Here is a 20,522-nt window from a genome sequence, read left to right as displayed (position 1 = left end):
TCATAAAGCCTTGAGACTCAAAGATGAGAGTGAAACCATGCTGAGGATCCCCATCCTCTCCCTTTCTGCCCTGACAGTTCACTCATGTTCCACTGCTTGCCTGGTGCAGCTGACACCACAGCCCCAGGCACCACATGGCTCCCAGCAAGGCGTGCTTTCTCATTCTCTCTTCTGCAGGAGCAGAGCTTCTCCACTCCCTTCCATTTCTCTCACACGGGGGGGGAACCGTGGTCAGTCCACAGTTCTTAGGTCTAACAGTTTAACCACCTGAAAGCAGAGGTTTGTGCCACTGAATAATGGAGCACCGTGCACCATTCAGCTCACGTGTCTCCAACCAGCCATGAACTTTCAGATCTTAAACGTGCAGAGTCAATTTCACTCACTTTTGGCTGAAAATTGTTTTTTATCCATTTAGTTTCTCCAGGGAACCCCTCAGGGACCCATGGTGACAGCACGCAGGAGCTGGCTGTTATCACTGAGACCTGGTGCCCAGAGATCCTGACATGATGTGCAGCTCTCACTCATTGCCTCTTCGAGCCACATCCAGCCAGAAAGCACAGGGGATGAAAATGAGGGGAAAGAAGCACCCCAGGACTGCATGCTGACTGCTGTCCTCTGAAGACGTTTTCTCCAATTTGCTGGATGAAAGTGCATCCCCTCCACATGTTCCCACACCCAGGACTGCAACCACAGCAACAGGATAAAACCTGCTGGCACAAATCGGCGACAAATGAACAAGGGATATGCCTACAGAGGTGTGTGGTGAACAGAGGTGCCTGCAGCATCCTGCCACCACCAGCTTTGGAGGAGTGAGGGGCTGGCTTTCCTTTCCATCCTGCTAGTGACTATGGGGCTTTTCTCACAATAGTAACAGGAGGAAAGCACTGCAAAAACAGGAAATGTGGCAGCAAAAGCACAGCAGCAGCATGGAGGAGTGTGTGGGGGAGGATCTGAGATCTTCCAGAGAGCTTCTGATAGGCAGCTACCAGGGCTGCCTGCTTCTGCAGCTCTGCTGGGAGCCCTCTAAAGTTCTCACTGAGCTCTGAAGGGCAGCCAGGCTGACCCAAAGAGCCCAAGGCTTGCAAGGAGACACAGCCATGGCTCCCTGGACATTGGAAAGTCAATGCAGGTCACAGCAGACGGAGTGTGTGAGGAGGCCCTGCAGCCTACCATCTCCTTTAGCTTTGTCAGCACCTTCCAGGCCAGCAAGAACCAGTTTTCCTCGTTCTAGCTCCAGCATGGACACCCCAGGCCTCACAGTGCCAATGTGCATGGGCTCTGCAGACTCCACCTAGCCTGGCTGACAGGGAATATGGGCAGCCCCAGGCTGCAGCTGCACGCTGACCCACAGGTACACCTGTGGGGCAGCACAGAGCCCTGGGGCAGCCCGGAGCTCTGCTCACACTCAGGCAGTTCTGCATGAGCCAGGCGTGGTGCAGTGCAGGGGCTCTGTGGGTGTGAGCTGACCTACATACCTCACACTGCAGCCACCTCAGTGGGTGGGGGAGAGCCTGCAATCACCACACAGCTCGTGGTCTCTGCCTCCTCATCACACACCCACACGCTCCACCGCAGGTGAATCTGTGTGCAGAAATGCTCCTGCATCCAGAAAGTCTCCCAGGGACCCATGGATGCGGTGTGAGGACCGTTTCCTTACTGAGGTGCACAGCACCAGCTGCTCTATGGAATGGGATCCGAGAGCAGATTATCCCCTGGTCTGGCTCAGCACAGCAATCCTGCCTCACTCCAACTGCGATACGTACAAAAATAGGTCATTCTCCTCAGGCCCTTAACCTACTTCCAAAAGTCACCAGCTCATTCAACCAGCAGGCCTGCGACACACCTTTACCCGAATCGGGAACAGCCGCATCCTTTTTAAGGGGAGAGGAAGGGCGAAAGGGACGCAGAAAGCATGTGCTGACAGAGAGAGCAGCCAAAGAGGAGGGAATTAATTATTGATCCGGCTGGACTGGCACATCAAACCTGCTCAACCAGAGTCAGCGTGCCCCTGACGCCGTGCTGTGAAGCTGTCTGTGGCTCAGCACTGCCAGGGCAAGTGTCAAGGACAGCTGTGGTTCACCGCAGTTAAAGATCACATCAGCCCCAGCGCCCGCTTCCACCGGACATCATCAATCTTAGGGGCACAGCAGTCTCTCAGAGGACAAAAATAAACTGTTTTTCTAAAACTTTCATTTAAAATAAAATAGCATTCCCCAGACCATGAGGTGTGAAGGGGTGGTGCAGCCCATTTGCTCCAGCGGGAATGTCTCATTTACCCTGGAAGCCATCCCTCACAACAGACACAAGCCCGCTCCTGACGGGTGTTTTGTCAAGATGTGTTCGCTTCTTGGATTTACAAAGCCCAGAACAGCAGACTCAGAAGTCTATCCCAGAGAGGTGTGCTGGGAAGCAATGCACTCCAAAGAGCACAGTCCTTCTTGAAGAAGGACAGGCCTACGAGTGCTGACACAGCCTGATCCATCCCTGAATCCTGCCTGGTGCCACATCAGCTGCGTGGGAAGGCCCAGATCAATGTTCCTCAGGTTACATTGCCGGGTACCGCAGCCGGGCCTTCACTCTGGCTCAGCTAAAGGCAACAGCTGCCACTCAAAGACTGGATTTGATATCTTCCTCTGATTTCTGCCACGTCTCAACCCAGGAACCAACAGCAGAGAAGCATACCCCAGGCTCATGCCACCCCCCAGATTTTTGCTCTTCACTGAGATTCTCTTCAGCACGTGGCCCTTTGCAAACACCTCAGTACTACATTATCTCCTCTGCTGCACTCTGCCAAAGGGAAGCGGTGACTCCTGGGCAGGGGATGGGCCAAAAACAGGCAGCACTCCCCAGTTCCTAGCACTGCTTGTCTGCCTGAGGACAGCTCCTGCTGGGGACAACCTCTTCAACATGTTCACCAACACGCTGCAGACGTGCTGCCCCTTGCTTGCAATGAGCACGCTGGCTCATCTCGCTGCCTCCATGTCACTATGTAAACTGTGAGGAACACCTCGGGTATATTTAGTTCTCTTTCGTGACTGCACTGATGTCTGTGATCAAGAACGGTGTCACCTCAGAGTCACCCGGTCCATCACATCCCCTCCCCTCCTGTCTCACCTTGCAGGACCATGCCCTGAGTATTTAAAAATAAGCAAAACCCACCAGAGTCTGGATAACTGCAATACGGCCCTGAAGGGGGTTTTGTTTAGGTAAGCATTTCTCTGAGGAAGGACTCTGATATTTAGGAATACCTTCCTAACAGCACAAGCCCCGCTAATTTTATAGATTTTTATAGGCTACATGGACAAAGCATGGGGAAACACAGCATCGTGCAGAGTTCTGTTTCAGCAAGGAAAAAGTCCATACGTCCTACTAGGACTCTTCCCTGGTTTTGGCAGGGCCAAATCCTGCCTCCTTCAGCATCAATGGAAACGAGGATTGTCTGCTTGGTGGCCCAGTGCCCACTGCACAGAGCCCAGATGAGGTGAACTATAGGCTGAACAGTTTTCTCACATTTGTCTCCTCCACATCTCCCCACGTCTTTAGCAGGTTTGCTCAATGCCTAAGAAAAGTGCTTTGATGTTCAGTGAGACACTGAGATGCAGCATATGTACCTTTTACTCTTGTTAGCTAAAACAGCTGTTAGGAATGCCAACCTGTCATCTTGCTCCGTATTTAGCAGGTGCAAAATAAGCAAAAACTATTTCAGAAGCAAAAATAAAACTCCAAAAGATGCTCGAGGAATAACGCATACTAAGTTGAAGAGAACATTTCATTCACACAGTGGTTCAGCTGCAGGAGAAAAAAAGAAAAAAGAAGCCTAGGGGACATCACACAACTAAGAAGAGCTTCTCCAGTATTCAACATCATACAGGCAAGGTGCATAGGTTGTGAGCTGTACCACAGACAGCATCTAGGCTGCTAGCTGTACCCCATCTCCCTCATGCAGAGGCCAGCACTGAAAATGCTCCCAGTTCTGCAGGGTGCAAATAAGACCAACTCCATCTGCTGCAGCATGTCATGGCCAAAACACATTATCTTCCACCCAGTTTAAGATCTGTGAACAGAGACCAACAGCCTTGATTTTATTGTGTCATACGAAGTAGGAGGAGGGGCAGAGACCACAATCAGCTTCCTCAGTCCCTTCAATGTGCAGCTGATCCTTGGAAAAAGGCTACAGGAAGGAAAAATAAAAATCTCCTCATTGCCACACTGACTGAGAGAAGAATTTCCTCCTCACTTCAAATCTAAGAACATTTTTAACCCCAAGTGTGTGAGCAGGACACGTCACATTATGCCCTGTGAGATGTGACTGCTGTGCCACCTGTTTCCTGTCCCCAGCTGAGGCAGTTTCCAGGGTTTTGAAGAAAGACAAACATACCCCACCAGCCACATTATGAAATCTCAGAGGAGAACTTCTTGCAGCCCTTCCCTATGATCAACAAAGCTCTGAAGCGGAGGCATAACATGGGCAAACAACCAGGCATCCAGCTTCCTTTCAAAGCTTTTACATGCATCTTTGTGCTAGACTCAATTTCCAGTTTCCGAGAATCTTCCTCATTAACCTCCAAATCCTTTACAGGAGATTATCAAACCACATGTTAAAAAGCATTTATGTTTTTTGCACTTACTTGGAAATTTGGTCCCATAACCCCTACAGCAGACAAAAATGAAGGAACTGCATGAGTTTACAAAGTTCTGCTAGGCATCAGTTTAGCAGCTAAGAAAACACCAAGAAAACACAGGAAATATACATGGAAGCAACCGAACAGACAGTTCAGTAGCCAGGACTCCTCTGGGAAGCAGTATAAACTGCACTGAAGGTATTTTTTAAACCCTGATGATGCTGGACACCCTTCTCTTAACACCTTCAGCAGCAGTAGCTTTTGCTGAAGGTCTCCAACCCACACAGTCCTGTGTGATCTTGCTGTACTCCAAGTATTAGAAGCAATCATTACAGCTCATGATACAGGTGCTGGCTACTGATCGTGTGCCTGAACACTAACTTTCCACTTCCAATTGTCATGTTTCCATGTGCACAACAGTTCTGCCAGTTTAGGGTTAGTTGCACTGCATTACACCACACGGTGCACGGTGGTGTGGGCATTCTTACCTTCATGGCATGCACAACAGCCTCTGGTTTCTGACCAACAGGGACATATCCTGCTGCAGGAGATGATGCAAGATCAGCTGTCATGCGAGCTGGTCCCTGTTTAAATAAGAAGAGATGTTTTAATTCCTATTGGGTTATTATAGCAGGAAGGAAGAAAATAGCCACTAGCCATCTCAAATTCAGTCTTCTTCAGCCACTTGCAAAGACACACATACCTCCACACCCCCCAAAACGATTTTAGCTAACTCCATTTAAGCCTACCATCACTAGGTCTATATGTACTCAGGCAGGAGATCACCATGCTTTAAAGCTAAATTCAGAAAACACGCATTGCCCATTTCAGATAACTCTGTGTAAGGACACAAATGGTCCTCTTCCAAGGGAGCAATGCAGAGATCTTCAGCATAAAGCGGTCATTTCTAAGAAGCTGTACACATGAAAGGAACAGTTGGCAGAACATCATCGCTTTTTTGGCAGTGCTTTCACATAGACATCAAGTACCAATCTTCAGCTACAGAGAAAATTGTGAAGGCAACCTTAAAACAAACAGATGTCCAAAGCTAATGTTGGCTGGGTTTTCTTCCAAAAAGCTGGCCAGTTCTCTTGCATGAAGGATCCCATTGGGAAAGATCCCAAAATTATGGTTTACAAAAGATTTCTCCTGCTCAAACAGCCTTGTAAGCACTTTTGATAAAGACATCCATCTTGGACTGTATGAAACAAAATGGGAATGAAAAGCACCCTCCCTGACACTAATATTTTGTATTTGCTTTATAGCACTGGACAAAATCAACAATGAAACCATTGACCAAACTCATATTTAGCCTTCACATCCCTTAGGAAAGACAAAGAATGATTATACTGTGAAAGCAAATGAGGATGGCAGCGGTACGCAGCACCACGGCAGGAATGCTTTTGCAATCAATGCATGAGGCGCTCCATTATCATCTTTTCCACACAGTGTTTTACGCTTCACATCACCACCCCACCTTCCAAGCCAAGGCCAGCAAGTGAGCCGTGCCAGAAAGGAGGACCCAAGGAGGGGCACTTTGTCACATCTCGCGCTTCCGAACTGTTGAAGTTAGGAAAATGATGGAGCGGTCCATTAGGCCACAGACAAGAACAGCAGGAAGGGCACGGAGCCTTCCAAGCCTAACGCAGGCCTGTGCTTAGCCCATGAAAACCAACAGCCACGTTCCCATAATACTGACCTTCATGAACTGAGCTGTTGGTGACACACTTCCTGAGAGGCAGGTATCTCAGAAAAGGGAAAATCAGACTTAGTAACTCCTCAGTAACTCTCCAAGGAGCTTTAACAGACTGACGAAGCATGGCGACCAGGCCAGACACTTGCTGGCAGAGGGTCACAGCTCGCTGGAGCTCTATGGCCACCTGGGGACACACCCTCAGCATCCGGTCTGCCCCTAATGTTACACAGAAAAGGCAGAGCCTGGGGAGGGAGCACTGACTCCAGCCAGGCTACAGCTGTGCCTTAGGGCCACAAAAGGGGTTACGGATGTCTCTCAGAGCTGGTAAATGCACAGTCAGCCTCCCACAGAGGTCACAGGCATCGATTCTTGCACACCTCCTCTCATCTCAGCATGAAAGCTGTCTTCCTTCCATAAATGACCAATGACAACCAAAAGTAGAAAATGTGGAAGTTTGTGGCCATGAACCACACTTGGTAAAGAACCTTCCCCACAGCCCCTTATGGAAGCAACACAGGAAATACCAGCTGGTGCAACATGCAGTATTTCTTCTGAGTTGACTGTAATCAGAAAAAGTAAAAGAAATTCAGCTGGATCCCACATCTACCGACACTGTAAATACCTGTTTGTGACAAAACCTGAGCAGAACACGAGGTCCCCTATATGACAGGCAGCAGCAGCTTCCCCTCACAGAAGGAATATCACTAATGAGCTACAAAGCATCCCCGTGATCATAATCACTCTCAAAATTATTACAGAATACAAATGAAACCGGAATGATTAGAGAGAAATGCTTTCTAAAGAGTTTGATCATACTTCACTGATTACCATACTGACATGATAAAAGCAATCCTGCAAGCACAGTAATATGCTGCAAGGATCAGATCACACAGAAATGCTGAACGGGTCGGTGCCCTTTGGATAAAAGTGGCTGAAATTTGGCAAATGCAATCAGCTGAGCTCCACCTGAAAGCAAGTAGAGAATTTGACTCAAGAAGAGAAAATTAACGCTAAGGAGTGGGGGATGCAACAAAGGAGGAAGGCCCAATCCTTGCTGCTGGAGTCTCAGTATGAGATGACTCTATTTCTAAAGCAGGCATGATTCTTCATCTTTAGGTTGGAACCCAAAAGTAACACCTGCAAACTAAAATGGACATCCGAATTGCTGTAGAAATGACAGAGACTTGCATGAGAGAGTACACAAGAAACCCATGATGCAGGCCTGCCATGCTGCAAGCCATGGAGGCCTTCCCACTGCTGAAATGAGAGTTAGTTTCCAACAAAAGCCAAACGTGCATATGAAGAAAAGAGGAGAGTGAGCAAGGATCACACCAATATTCCCACAATCTGCAGCTGTAAGATGCATCAAGTAAAAATATCCACATGCTGCCAGGAAACACTCCACATCACTACAGATACCTTAGTATTTATCACTACACTTAAAGGTTTTATTGTGTAGCTGTACCCTTACAGAATGCTCTTTCCAGACATAGAAGGAGCCATCATAAAGGTGCTTAGGTGCATAATTCCCACTGATTTCAATGCAGTTCACACAAAAAAAAAGCTTTAGTCAAATTCCCATCAGCTTCCTGCAGTGGGACAGACATGAAGGTGGACAGAAAAGAGGGGAGCTGTGGTAAGCAAGGACAACACACCCAGCAGGATGCATGGCCAGCCTGTGGAGGATGGAGGAGAGGAAAACGGGCAGAGTTCACCGATAGTGTTAGCTGGAGGGGAGGAAATGGAAGGAATTGGAGATAACGTCAAGGTTGCTGAACTGGAAAACTGCCAGCAGTGGGAGAGGAGGGAGGGAACAGGAAGAAAAAGGAGGACGTGCATTTTACCCAGCAGGGAAACAGTTGAGATGAAATGCAGGGGAGGGGGAATCTGAGATAGTAGACTGAAAGGAGAACAGGATGGAGGGGGAAGTCTCAGGAAGTCAGCATTAAGGCAGTAGCTGAAATCACATTGATGGAAGAGATTCCTCACGTCTAAAACAGACGCATTTGGAAAACATAGGTAGGAATCACCATGGTTGCACTCTACTTCAGCTACTCTGAGGACCTCCATCACTGCAGAAATCTATGCCCTTCCTGTTCCTTAAAGCTGACATTATCAAAGCCATGGGAACACAACTGACTCAGCATCCTGATGGGCAATAATAGCAAGGTTAATCTGGTTACGTCCTAAGAAGCAGGAATTGTCCATATAGGCAAAAAGTAATAAAGAGTGTTTGGGGGCATGCATCACTCTCAATTTCTTCTCCCTGTCTGGTTGTGTCCCTGTTAAATATCTAGCCTTTCCACTTGCTAGGTTTTCATAGCACTCAGCGTCTCAGAGACGGCTCACTCTTCATCTTCCATCATGTGGCCAAGATGTCACGTAGTTCTGTAAATGAATGGTGCTAAATAATAGCTCAGAAGTAACGAAAACACCATGCCCTTGCAATGAAGCTATTGAAAAATACAATCTTAACTGTTTTTCTCATTTGCTTCTGCTGAAGCTGAACCAACAAACAAGAAGCTGAGCCGTTTCAAAAGGCAAAGTTTCTTACTCTCTCTGGCTTTGGTGTTGCTCCGGGCTTACAGCAACAGAGACAAGACTAGAAGTTAGCTCGTTTAACTCAGCAGTTATACAAGGAACTTGTAACTTAGAAAAAAACTACTTTACATCTACACTGTGACTTCCAGTGGTCACCTGAGTAGAATTAGAATGCATGTCTCTTCTGCTTCTACCACAGCCACAGTTAATGTCACAAAAAAACAAAAGGGCTGCCCAGCAGGGAGAGTGCCAACCTCAGACTGGTTGCATCATGCAGTTCCTTGGGGGAAATATTTTTGTAAGCACAGTGCTTGTTGGCCACTGCTGCTTTAAAGAACTAGAGGCCCTTCTCCAAGTCCTCAAGAAGCAAAAACTCAGTGCCACTCCCAGGGAAACAAAAGCTGTCAAACTGCTTGCAACCCACCTGAATACAACCTTGATGTGGAAAGAACAGCCTTGCCCCTGCTGTTGGGACTGCAGGGTCCTGCAGACCCCTGGAGAGGCTCTCACACCCATCTCATGGGAGAAACATCCTGAGTACCCAAGAATCCAGCCTCTTCCCAATGGGAAAACCACGACAGGAGCTCTTTCTCAGCCACCCCTACATATACAGCAGTACTGAAGCATCACTGAATGCATCTCCCTTTTTGCCCTCACCTACTCCTCCATTTCAAGAAGACCACCGCAAGACATTTGCTGGCATCTGTGACGGGACCGGTGCACTTGCCAGAGCTCATTACACTACAGCTTTACACTGTACGTGTCCAAATCACTACAGAAGCCCGTTCTGTTTGAGACTCTCTCAGAAAATTCTCACCTGAGCCCTGCCTGCAGGGCTTACGATTCAAGCTTGATGCCTGTAAGAAGATGCACAGTTCAGGCAGCTAGACTGAGAAAAGAGAAAAGGAGCTCTGCACTCTCCCAAGTCAGAGGACCCTTGAGGGAGCATGCTAAATAAATCCTTCCTTTCTCTACCTGCCACAAATGACCTGGTGGCAGCCTCAAATCCACCGCAGAAAACAAACTGAATAAAAGCAGCCCCAAAGTACTGCTCCTGTCCAGAACCCAGAGAAGATCAGTGAAGTAAGAGCACTGGTGTGAGAAAGAAAATTCGAAAACAACAAACACTGCCAAAGATCCTTTTCAATCAGACACCAAACAAATGAAGAGCTGAGGCCTTAAATGCAGCTGCTGAAAACATCTGCTGCTGCATACTGAGCCATGATGGCACTGCTGGTGCCTAAAACCATGCTGCCTAATGAGTCCTTGATGGCTCTGTCTAGTTGCATGGGATGTGGTCCAGCTCAGATGCTGAAAAACACTGTGGTCAATACTCTGTTCCTATGTGCTAAGAAGAACAAAATTAATTAGACCGTAACAGTGCACACTGGGAACTCCTAATAATGACACACCTCCACAGAGGCAAAATAAGGCTTAAAATAAGAATATTTCTTAATAATAGTGGGAATACTCTGGAATCCAAGAAGAAAAGAGCCTAACTGGTGATGATAGGTGTCTGTTCTTTTATAGGTTCTGGGTTAGAAATCTGAAAAAAAAAGAACAATGAAATTGCAATAAACAATTTCTCCTTGATTCCTCCAGGGATTGGAAAAAAACACAAGACCTTGGTTCTGACATCAGTTTTCAATCTCCTTCTCCTCAATGACATTCCACACTTTAATGACATCCTCTCCTACCTCAGCTCCAAGAGAGCTATTCCTGATCTGCAGAAAGACAACAAAAAGGGAGCTAAGTTTCAAAACCCAGAGGGAAATAGCATGCTGATTTTGCTTCACCAGCAGTCACAGGCCAGGCACTAAAAATGCCTCAGACCAAAGTGTGGCATGCAAGCAAACATTCATGCTTCTGAACTTCACATCTTCGCTTTCTATTAATTTTTGTCTATGATTCCAAAAAACAAGCAGGCATTCAAGGTTCAGATTTGATTACATGCGTCACAGTGTTCTAATGGCATATCTCAGACAACATTACAGCTAAATGGAATCATATCAGAAGTTTTTATTGCCAAGGCAGAACAAGGAAAATTACATTATAGGCAGGCACTGCCAGATAATTCACAATAAAATTCCCAGGCACGTAGATTTATCTCACAGTGGTTTTGTTTGCAGCCTACTTAACCAGGTTTGAATTAAGCTTGGGACCTTCTTTAGCACTCATCATCATCCAGGTGTCATACATAAATCAAGGTGTCTATGCTGCTCTGTAAATTGAGAGCTGTTGAGGGACAAGCCAGTGTAGCAATCTGCCCACAAGCATGTGGGAAGCAGCAGGCAGAGCCTGGCAGAATATGGGACGTCTTCGTGGCCAGCTCCACCCCTGGGCATGTGATGCCCTGGGGCCTCACATATGATTCTGTGTCTGTTGTGATTCTATGTGATCCCTTATTTTGCCACTGTGATGCTGCAGAGGGGCTAAAACCTCCAAGAAGTGAGCATGCCACACAGCTCCAAGGCATGACCCCACACCAGGCTGCCATTTCCCTTCAAAGCTGCTTCTCTCCTGTCTGAGCATGGGACACCCTCTCTCCACAGCCCAGGAGTACCCACATGTGCTGCATGCCCAGTGTGCCTGGCAGATGATCAGTCCATTTTAACACCCTGCTGGCAGTCACGTGAGAAGAAACAAGTGGGATGCTGTGCAGAGAAACACCAGCTCCATAGCACAGCACCATTTTGGACACTGACAGGGGTGAGGGCAGCAGCCTCTGGTGCTCTGCACAGCACCCTCCCTATCCGACAGAGGGACGTTACTGCAGTGGCTAATCTCTTCTGGCATTACTTCATTTGCTCCCTTTAATCAGAGAGAACATCTGGTCATGCAGTTATTCAAACCCATTAATTAACCCTTGCCACCACACAGCGCAGGGCTCTGTCTGCCCAGCTCAGCCATCTCATCAGACAGCAAGTTCACAGGAAGCCACCTGGGTAACCCAGTGTGCTTTCATGGCCCTTTTGATCAACAGAGAAACAAGTTCACTGTTCCACTGCTTTCTGAGCAGAACACCGAGGACACTGAACAACAGAAGAGCTGTTCTCCCCAGGAGACATGCCACACTGCATGAGCTGTACTGAGACACACAAGGGAAGGAAGGCTTTCAGGGACTGCCAGAGTCACAATAAACAAAGTCAGGACATTGTTTGCAAGTGGGTCTCATCTACCAACAGGAAAGGAAACGCTAATGGTGGAGCACAGCTCCAGCCCTGGGAAACCCTTCAGAGTGTGCAAGCTGCTGGGACAACTTCCTCCAGCAGCAGAAAAAGAACTTAGCGTTGCTGTCCTTTGGGTTTGCAGCAGGTTTGCTGCACAGATATAAGCAATTCTCTGCTTACCAGAAAGCCTTGCTGCCAGCTTCAGCTATCTATTACCAACAAGACAGATTCAGAGTGGTTCCAGCCCATAACCACCTGATGCAAACAAATAAAAGTGCTACGGACAGAAGTAGCCCCTGCTGTACCCACAGACAAAGTGCACTAACTGCAGCTGACTCACAGGGGCACTATTAGCATGAGTATTTGGAGAGGTGCTAGCTATTTTAGTAAGGAAACATGAAGCTCATTCCATTGCAGAAGGAAGCAGTGAGTAATATTAAGACTTTCCTGGTTCTGAAGCACACCTCCTGGACCAGGGTGGCCCTGCTGAAAAGGTTCAGGTGGGCAGAGGATGGCACACATCAGATCCCATTTGTCCCCAATGGTCATGTAGCACCCCACCAGGGCTGCACCTCACTGTGCCTGCTGTGCCACTGCTGGTAGCAGCTCTCTCTGAGATCTGAGGGAGGTGAGGTCTATGGGCCTCTATATTTATCCTCGTCCCACTGCCAGCCCCACACTAGCAGACACGGCAATGAACATGCTGATTTACAGCAGATCATCAAAGCAGATGAATTTTTCTCACCTTCTGTGGTTACCTGTAACAGTGGATGATGAATACAGACCATCAGTGCCTCTTTTGCTGATTAAATCCCCAAACTTTGACGTTGTCCAACTTCGTGCTGGTTGGCTGCTCTGGGGAAAAAGCCACATGCTGCTCAGATGCACCAGAATAGCAGCTCACGGAGGGCAGCTGCTTTTAAAAACGCACTGGCTTGTTCTCAGTCTCCTGCTATATACTCTGAAGTTTCACAAAAGCCCTCCTCGGGCTGCAAATTCTGCCACTCTCCCTACAAACCTCTCATCTCATTTTCCCTTCCACAGCTGCTATTGTTGCAGTGGCAGAATGGCCACCATGAACCTCTGCCTTTGTCTGCTCCCCAGTACTGGTGCAGGCAGCAGGAAGAAGCTGCCCCTCTGCTATTGTTTTCCCTGTCTGCAAAGGCAGCCTGGTTATGGGATGGCCTCAGCAGGACGTGCTCAGCTCACACCAGTGAGAGTTCACACCAGTGAGAGCCACGAGGCCCAGAGGGCTCCTCTGGGTAGTGCCCCTGGACACCAGCCCTCACATGACGGGAGCTGTCATCTTTGGCTGTCTCAGTCTTGATTTTAAAAGCAAAGACAGCTTTAAGGAGCCAGTCTGGTTTTGCTCCCAGAGAGGAATGGATTTACTCCCACACAGGCTCCAGCAGGGATGCTACGGCCACGTTTCCCCTGATCTCCACTGATTCCAGGCTGGTGCAGGATAAATTTGGTATTTTCTCTGCAGGGAGCAGAGGAGAGAGACTGAGTCACATCCTCACTGCTCCTCTGCCCTAATCTGTGCATCAGAGGACTGAGACCACTGAGATCTGTTCCAGCTAAAAGAATGCAGGGCTTTCAGAAGGAGTTCTATTTTAGCCCCTGTGCACCCTCACATCACCTCCCCTCGCTGCCTCTACCAAATCACAGAATCATAGAACCGTTAAGGTTGGAAATACCTCTAAGACCATTGAGTCTAACTGTCAGTGGATCACCACCATGCCTTCTAAGCCATGTACTGCAGGCTCAGCAGGCAGGCAGCCAAGGAGCCTTTGTCATCCATTTCCACCTCATCCAATGGCTTCTCCTGACACCTACACACCACAAATATTTGGGTTTGTTTTTACCTCAGCATACGTGCCACGTGGTAAATGGAATACACACTTCACGAGCATCTTTGTCAAGCACAAACATGGCTGGTAGTGATGGCATGGTGGAAATTAAGGGAATTAGTCCAGCGAGCAGGAAGAGCAGAGGTGAACAGAAAGCAGCTGGGCAGCCTGAGCTCAGCCTCAGACCTGGACTTTGTTTTTTCAAAGAGGCAGTCCCTGCAGACAAATGCCATGAGCAGCACACACCTTCACACTCATCAAGAGGTGCGTGCTTGGGGTCACTGTGTGACACAGAGGACAACAGACACCAGCTGCCTTAATGACAGCTCTGGCATTCCTCCTCGTTGATGGCAGAGAACTGTATTTTTGGACAGATATTTTACAAGCTTTACAAGTCAATGGTTGTTACGGGCTGATCTTTATCTCAGTCCTGCTTACTCACCCCCATAAACTCTAGGAAGCTGCTGCCTGGTGCATCCTTTCCCTCATTTCATGTACCTTATCTAAGCCATCCCTTTTGAACAAAAGGAAGCACAATGGCACCTCCAAGGTGCAACCTTGCTGCCACCCTCCCCTTATCAGGGAACAATTCTAGCAATGAGCCATCTGTGCTGTGGCCTTATCTCAGCACAGACCTCCTGGTCTTGATGCAAACCACACATCCCTTGCTGTTTACCCAGTTGTTTGCTGTCAGTTGTCTCACATTATCAGCACAGGCCATTCCTGCATCCCTAGCTCATTGAACATGATGTTTCCATTACAAAAATCTACAGTTATTTCCACCAAAGGAAAGATTCTTGCTATAATCAAATGATTGTACATTTTAAATCACAACCAGCTAAGGCTAACTCCAATTGTCATTAACAGGTTGGTTCACCCTTCCTGGTGGATCGTGCCAACATAGATAGGGGCTCCTCCAGCCAGCTGACATATGAGCTTTCCAAAGTGAAGACCTCTACCCACAGGAGTACAAACAGCCTGAATGCTCCAGAAACTAGAAGCTGAGATTCTGCCCCTTAGCAAACGAGCTGCTGAAATGTGACTAGTAGTAACAAAATCATGTGGATGGGGAATTTCCTTCCCCCCTCCACTTTCTCTCTATGTCAGAAATGTAGTCAGCAAGTGTTAGATGAACCCTCCAGCAATGCCACAGCATTCCAAAAATTAAATACTGCCTTTCAGTATGCATCTCTGGAGGATTCTGGAGCACTTAGTGCTATTTAGCTTAGTGATAAAGCCTGAAAACCACACTATGGGGTGGGTCATTTCCCACGCAGTCCCTTTGAGGGAAAACAGAGGCACAGAGAGGTGAAAGAAGCTACACATGGTCACAAGAGGATCCCAGTCCCAATCCATAGCTGCACTGACTCCTGCTCCTCTTCCCATGCAAATGCCAATTACCTGAAATTGTCATTTCTCTTCTAAAACTCTGTGTTACTGAAACATAACTTCCATCTCACTACCCAGAGGTGAGTCCATATGAATGGGCAATGCAGACTCCTTAAATAATGCCAACAAACAGAACTTCACGTCACTAACTCCCACCTGGTCTTGTTATAACTCCAGAAAAGCTCTCTGCTGGATGAGTTTTACTTTCTCTGTGCTCCCCAGTCATGGATCTGAGACTCCCATGGAGCCAACAGTTTCCTACAGAACATCACATTAGAGTGCAAGTGCTGTGCATCCATGTGGTTGAGTCACACAAGAAACACAAACATGAATATCATATGGGTGAAACAACTCACTTCAACCACCACAGAGGACCAAAGCACTGAAGACAAGTTAACAACCCAGGCTATCGGTGAAAGCACAAGCTCTGCACAGATGCTGTGGGATTGTTTCCACTGCTGACACCCAGACACTAGGCTGGCCAGCAGATCCTCAGCAGTACAACTTACAGGTAGCTCCAACTCAGCTCCCATTACTGGGACATCACTGAAGTCAAAGATACGCTGGTCTGGAGGCTGCCAGCAATAGGAAGGATCAAGTCAGCCCAATCTGCTTGCCTTGGAGCCTGCCCCTTCCTTTGCAATGACCAGGGAACCAATCCCTGCAACTTTTACTGGACGTTTTATTTGCCACAGACTAGAGAGCAAATCTCTAATTCACTGTCTGCATGATTAACTGTCAGCCAAACTGTCTCTGCACAGCCTGCAATAGCAAGGGTCTTTCGACTCCATATCCTGAGTACACACTGGTGTCCATGACCCAGGATTCATTAGAAAGAACAAACTCTTTCATTAACTGAGGGATGTATGGGCCAGGGAGAAACGGAGTGATGCTCATGTACAAATGTAATGACACAGGGAGGGATGTACTGAGTAACTTCCCCAAATAGTTTCACAGACGGTGACAGAGATGAAACCCTGAGCAGATGTGACAGGTGTGGAGCTGACGCCAAGTGTCCACCATCACTCACCCAAACGAAGCCTGTGCACACACACACAGGAACGATTTCTCATGAATTGATGCCTGCTGTCAAAAAAAAAAAAAAAAAAAAGGGCTGCTGGGAAAGCCAGGTACATCTATATGTCCATTTTCTGGGGGGTGATAGAAATATGCAGAGAAATCTGCATGAACTTGAGGTCACTCCCCTTCACCAGGGGAGCAATATACCGTATATTGTACTATTAGTACGATTAGGAGGGCACAAAAATGACCCAAGGGATGGAACACCTGCCCTGCAAGGACAGGTGAGAGCTGGGGCTGTGCAGCCCGGGGAATAGGAGGCTCCAGGGAGACCTGCTACTGGCCTTCCTGTATCTGAAGAGGGCCCTGTAAGAAAGAAGGGCACAGACTCTTCAGCAGGATGTGTTGTGACAGCACGAGGAGAAATGGTTTCAACCTCGAAGATGGGAGATTTAGACTGGATGTAATAATGCCAGTACCACCAGCATTTTCCCAGGACAAAACATCTGTGCTATCCTTGTAAAGTCTCCTGACTGCTGCATGGGGAACAAAGAAAAGAGGGTACACAAACTTCCACTTCATTTTTACGATCTTGTCTTGCTTAGATTTTTTTGTTTCTTTTTAGATAAAGGTTCTTCATTCATTCTAGACTCTCACACTGAATGGAGTTTTACTCAAGAAATTTTCCCTAAATTATTACTTCTCCCCCACCTTGTTAACAGCTGTAACAGGAATGCTTACCATACAGAATGACTTTTACCCTAGTAGGCAGCCAAAATACAACCGTCAGCAACACAGGTGGTGTCCCAGGCACTGGGGCAAACATCTGGACAACAGTCACCCGTGCACCGCAGGGCAGCAGGGAGCAGCCCTGACACAGCAGCACAGCACTTATCTCTTGCAAGAGCCTTCTCTGCCTCTAACCAAGATTCCTCTGTCATGTGAGAAGAAGCAACGCAGGCAAATCTCAGGAAACATAAAACCTCATTTGTGCTGCAGAAAAACCTGAAACAAAAGTCCTGAGAACTTAATCACTAAAGCAATCCTGACTGTGCATTGGCAAAACAATTTTTATGTCACCTAAGAGGAGCTTTTAGACAGCAGGAATAAAGGATATTTACGAAGAAGGAGAAGCAGGTGTAACAAGACTCACCGTTGCTTAAAAATATGCACAACAGTGACTGTCAGACAAAAAAACCTGAGCAGGGAAGTTAATGAGTCAAAATTTTTGCGGGTAAAGCTCAGTATTTCCAGAGGCTCTCCATCCTCCCAACAGCTGCATCGTTTAGCTGGCTCCAGGGACAGCTTCTAGGGAGAGCTGCTCCCTGAATCTTTGTGTGCAGACCCTCTCCCCAGGAAAGCTCTGGCTCTTGTGTGTATAGACAAGGAAAGGACTCTTACATTTTGCAGGGCGTCTTGGTACTGCGGCAGTGAGGACAGCTGTGACTCGGAGTGGTATGGGGATAACCCTTTTCTCAGAGTCCTCAGATCTCCAGTGCTGGACTGCTGCAAATACAAAAGAAAACAGGACAGGCTACATTAGCAAAAAGAAGGAAAGTTATGTCCTTTCTTCTGGATTACCTTTTCCCACAATCACTTATTTACTGTGAGCTGCTCCCGTAACTTCTTGCTGCAACAACAGCTCAGGTGACCATCGTGATATGATGGTGCCTTTCCCATGCCCACACCTGGAGAAGGCATTTGCAAGCAGCTGGAGATGAAACTCTCAAGGTCTATGCCACTAAATGACAAAGTGAGAAAGCATTTTAATTTTATCCAAGTTCACGCTAGTTAAAAACATTTGTTAAGGTGCAAATCCACCAAGATATTTTCTAGATCTTTTTAAAGCAACATCAGCTATTCCAGGCACCTGTAGGTGGAGAGCAATGAGTGTAAACAGTGTTACTGTAACTCATTTAAGCTTTCAAAAGGCATGTGAAAGCAACAGTTTCTTATTTGGTTACATTAGGGTACAACAAGACTTCAGCGAACAGGAAGGTAGTCAGTGTGACATACAGATAGATGTAATCTGTCTGTGCTGAAAGGAGGCATCAAGTGTTACGGGAACACTGAATAATGTGAGGACAATAATATCTGCTTCATGTTATTTGTTCTCTTACTCTGTCATTCTGAAATGGGATGGTCTTAAAACAAGAAGAGTTTCTCCTTTAAGAAAGCACAGCCATAAAACATCAACATACAAGTAGCCAAAATCAGAGGCCTGGGAGAAGATTATATCTTTTTATTAACAGTAAATATCCTCATTAAGTTCCCATTTTTTTAAGAGTATAAAGCAATGCACTGTCCTTTATTTTAAAGCCATAAAATCATGACCTTTTAGATTTTTATGTTCCATTAAGACTTCAGACTTGCATCTGCTGCAAAAATGATGTTTTCTACTTCAAAAGAACCAAAGAAAAACCACTGGCACAATAAAATTTAACAGGAAGTCTCATAAATCAGCTCAACTGTATATAAAAAAAAAAGCCCTCAGTAACCCCAAAGGCCTGACCATAACCAAGACTTCAGGGTCTGTGGCTGTGCACAGACCTCAGAAATACAGAAAGTTTACCTCTGTTTCTTGTTCCCACTGCATGGCAAACAACTGGTGCATTCAGACAGGGTACATCATTTTCTTTCGGTGTTAGGAACATTTTCTTGTAGGCAGATGGCCTGCTTAGTGCTAGTTCAGCTTCTGCTTTATCTCAAAATGATCTCCTCTTTCACGAGCATTCTGACCCATGCATTTTACAAGCTAGGAGGAGGAGGTCAGTTTTCAAGAAAGTCATCATGAGAAATGGATGCTAGTTCTGCATCACCTGATGTACTAGGAACTGCTATATTTCACATAGAGGTATCATTTTAGCTTAGCAGATACTTAGGATTCCATGGATTTACAAGGTGGCATCAGAGAAGACCATGGCCTACATTTTGTTTGCATTTCACAACAGAGTCTCAAATAGGAAAATGTGCACACGGAGCCAACTCCTTCTGTATACAAAAAGACCAGAACAAAACTGAGTTCTCTTTACCACAGTAAATACTTTCAAAGGAGGGTTAGAAGGTCAGAAAGAAAGATGGTGACCAGACCCTTCTTTTCCTGTCAACACCCCAGATGTGCAACACGTAGGGAACACGGTGGTGATACTGTAAGGATTGTAACCTGGCTGGTTCTGCTTCCACTGTCCATGCAGCCACTTCTTCACTCCTTACAGGCACCAGGAGCAGCAACTCCAAGAGAGGTCCCAACCCTCCGCTGCCTGCTCCTTTAGTGCATCCCTCCTGTACCCTTCCCAGGACGAGTAGGTCTAGGATGAACAGGTCCTCACAAAGGGACAGGAAAGGCAGCAGAAACCAGCACAGAGAAAAGGATATAGCCATGCAATGGAGACCCCAATACAACACATCCCAAAGCTCTGTTCCAGGATGTGCTCTGCCTCATTAGTATTTAGACCCTCAAATTAATTCCCATTGATTCAGACTTCTGCAAACTGCACTGAGACATGCAGCATGCCACGTGCTGTGGGGAACCAGGAGTGTGGAAACGGGCATGAAAAAGATATTAGGTGTTCATTTGCTTCCGTCTCCCAGAAACTTGTCTTTTTGCCCCAAAATCTCAAGGGATTAGTCTATGTGTTTCAACACACTACACGTCATCCTTGTAGGAAATCAAAATACCAGCAAAGGAAACAAGGAGAGCAGAGCTAGTTCTGGTCAACACACATCAGCACTTTGGCTAAAATTATGCTGGTTTGAACTGATTTAATTTACCTGACCTGTGCTCCTGCCTGCAGCAGGAGTATGCATTAATTTCAATTTGGCCTAAATTGATTCAAATTGTGTTGGTAAATACATAGATACAGTCAAAAAACCCTGCTCAAACAACTGTTTATAATGGATTAGTTCAATTGCTTTTTTTTTTTTTTTTTTAAAACAAATCCCATTTAAGACAGTGAATCTGTGTGTGTGACAAAACTACTGTGAGGCTGTTTCAATGACTAATGCTGATGAATCTGACCTGATGCATTCAGTTTGATGGAAAGATTCCCACTGAGTTCAATGAACACTAAAACAAGCCCTTAATTAAAGAGTAGGAAGGAAAAAAAAAAGGAGTAAACAAAGAATAGAAAAGAAATCTAAGGAACAAAAAAGCTGGATGGAGATAGAAGAGGAATGTGGTGTTTGGGGCATGGGGTGAATTCAGGAGGGCAAGAAAAATTATCACCTTCCA

At 46.7% G+C, this 20,522-nt stretch overlaps 1 protein-coding gene across 1 annotated transcript in view; it reads right to left on the bottom strand.

Moving 5' to 3' along the window:
- Positions 1-20,522, bottom strand: part of CCDC85C (coiled-coil domain containing 85C) — a 97,493-nt gene that overhangs the window by 2,784 nt on the left and 74,187 nt on the right. The window contains exons 3-4 of the mRNA XM_065749850.1: positions 17,693-17,797; positions 5,111-5,206 (exon numbers count right to left, since the gene is read on the bottom strand). Of these exons, the coding sequence (XP_065605922.1) occupies positions 5,111-5,206; positions 17,693-17,797 (201 nt within the window). The remainder of the gene's footprint in view (positions 1-5,110; positions 5,207-17,692; positions 17,798-20,522) is intronic.

Source organism: Cyrtonyx montezumae, unplaced genomic scaffold (assembly GCF_038088225.1).
Source record: "Cyrtonyx montezumae isolate F1298 unplaced genomic scaffold, pur_monq_1.0 scaffold_10, whole genome shotgun sequence".
In the NCBI taxonomy this organism is placed as follows: Eukaryota; Metazoa; Chordata; class Aves; order Galliformes; family Odontophoridae; genus Cyrtonyx; species Cyrtonyx montezumae.
This window is presented reverse-complemented; position numbering and strand designations above follow the sequence as displayed.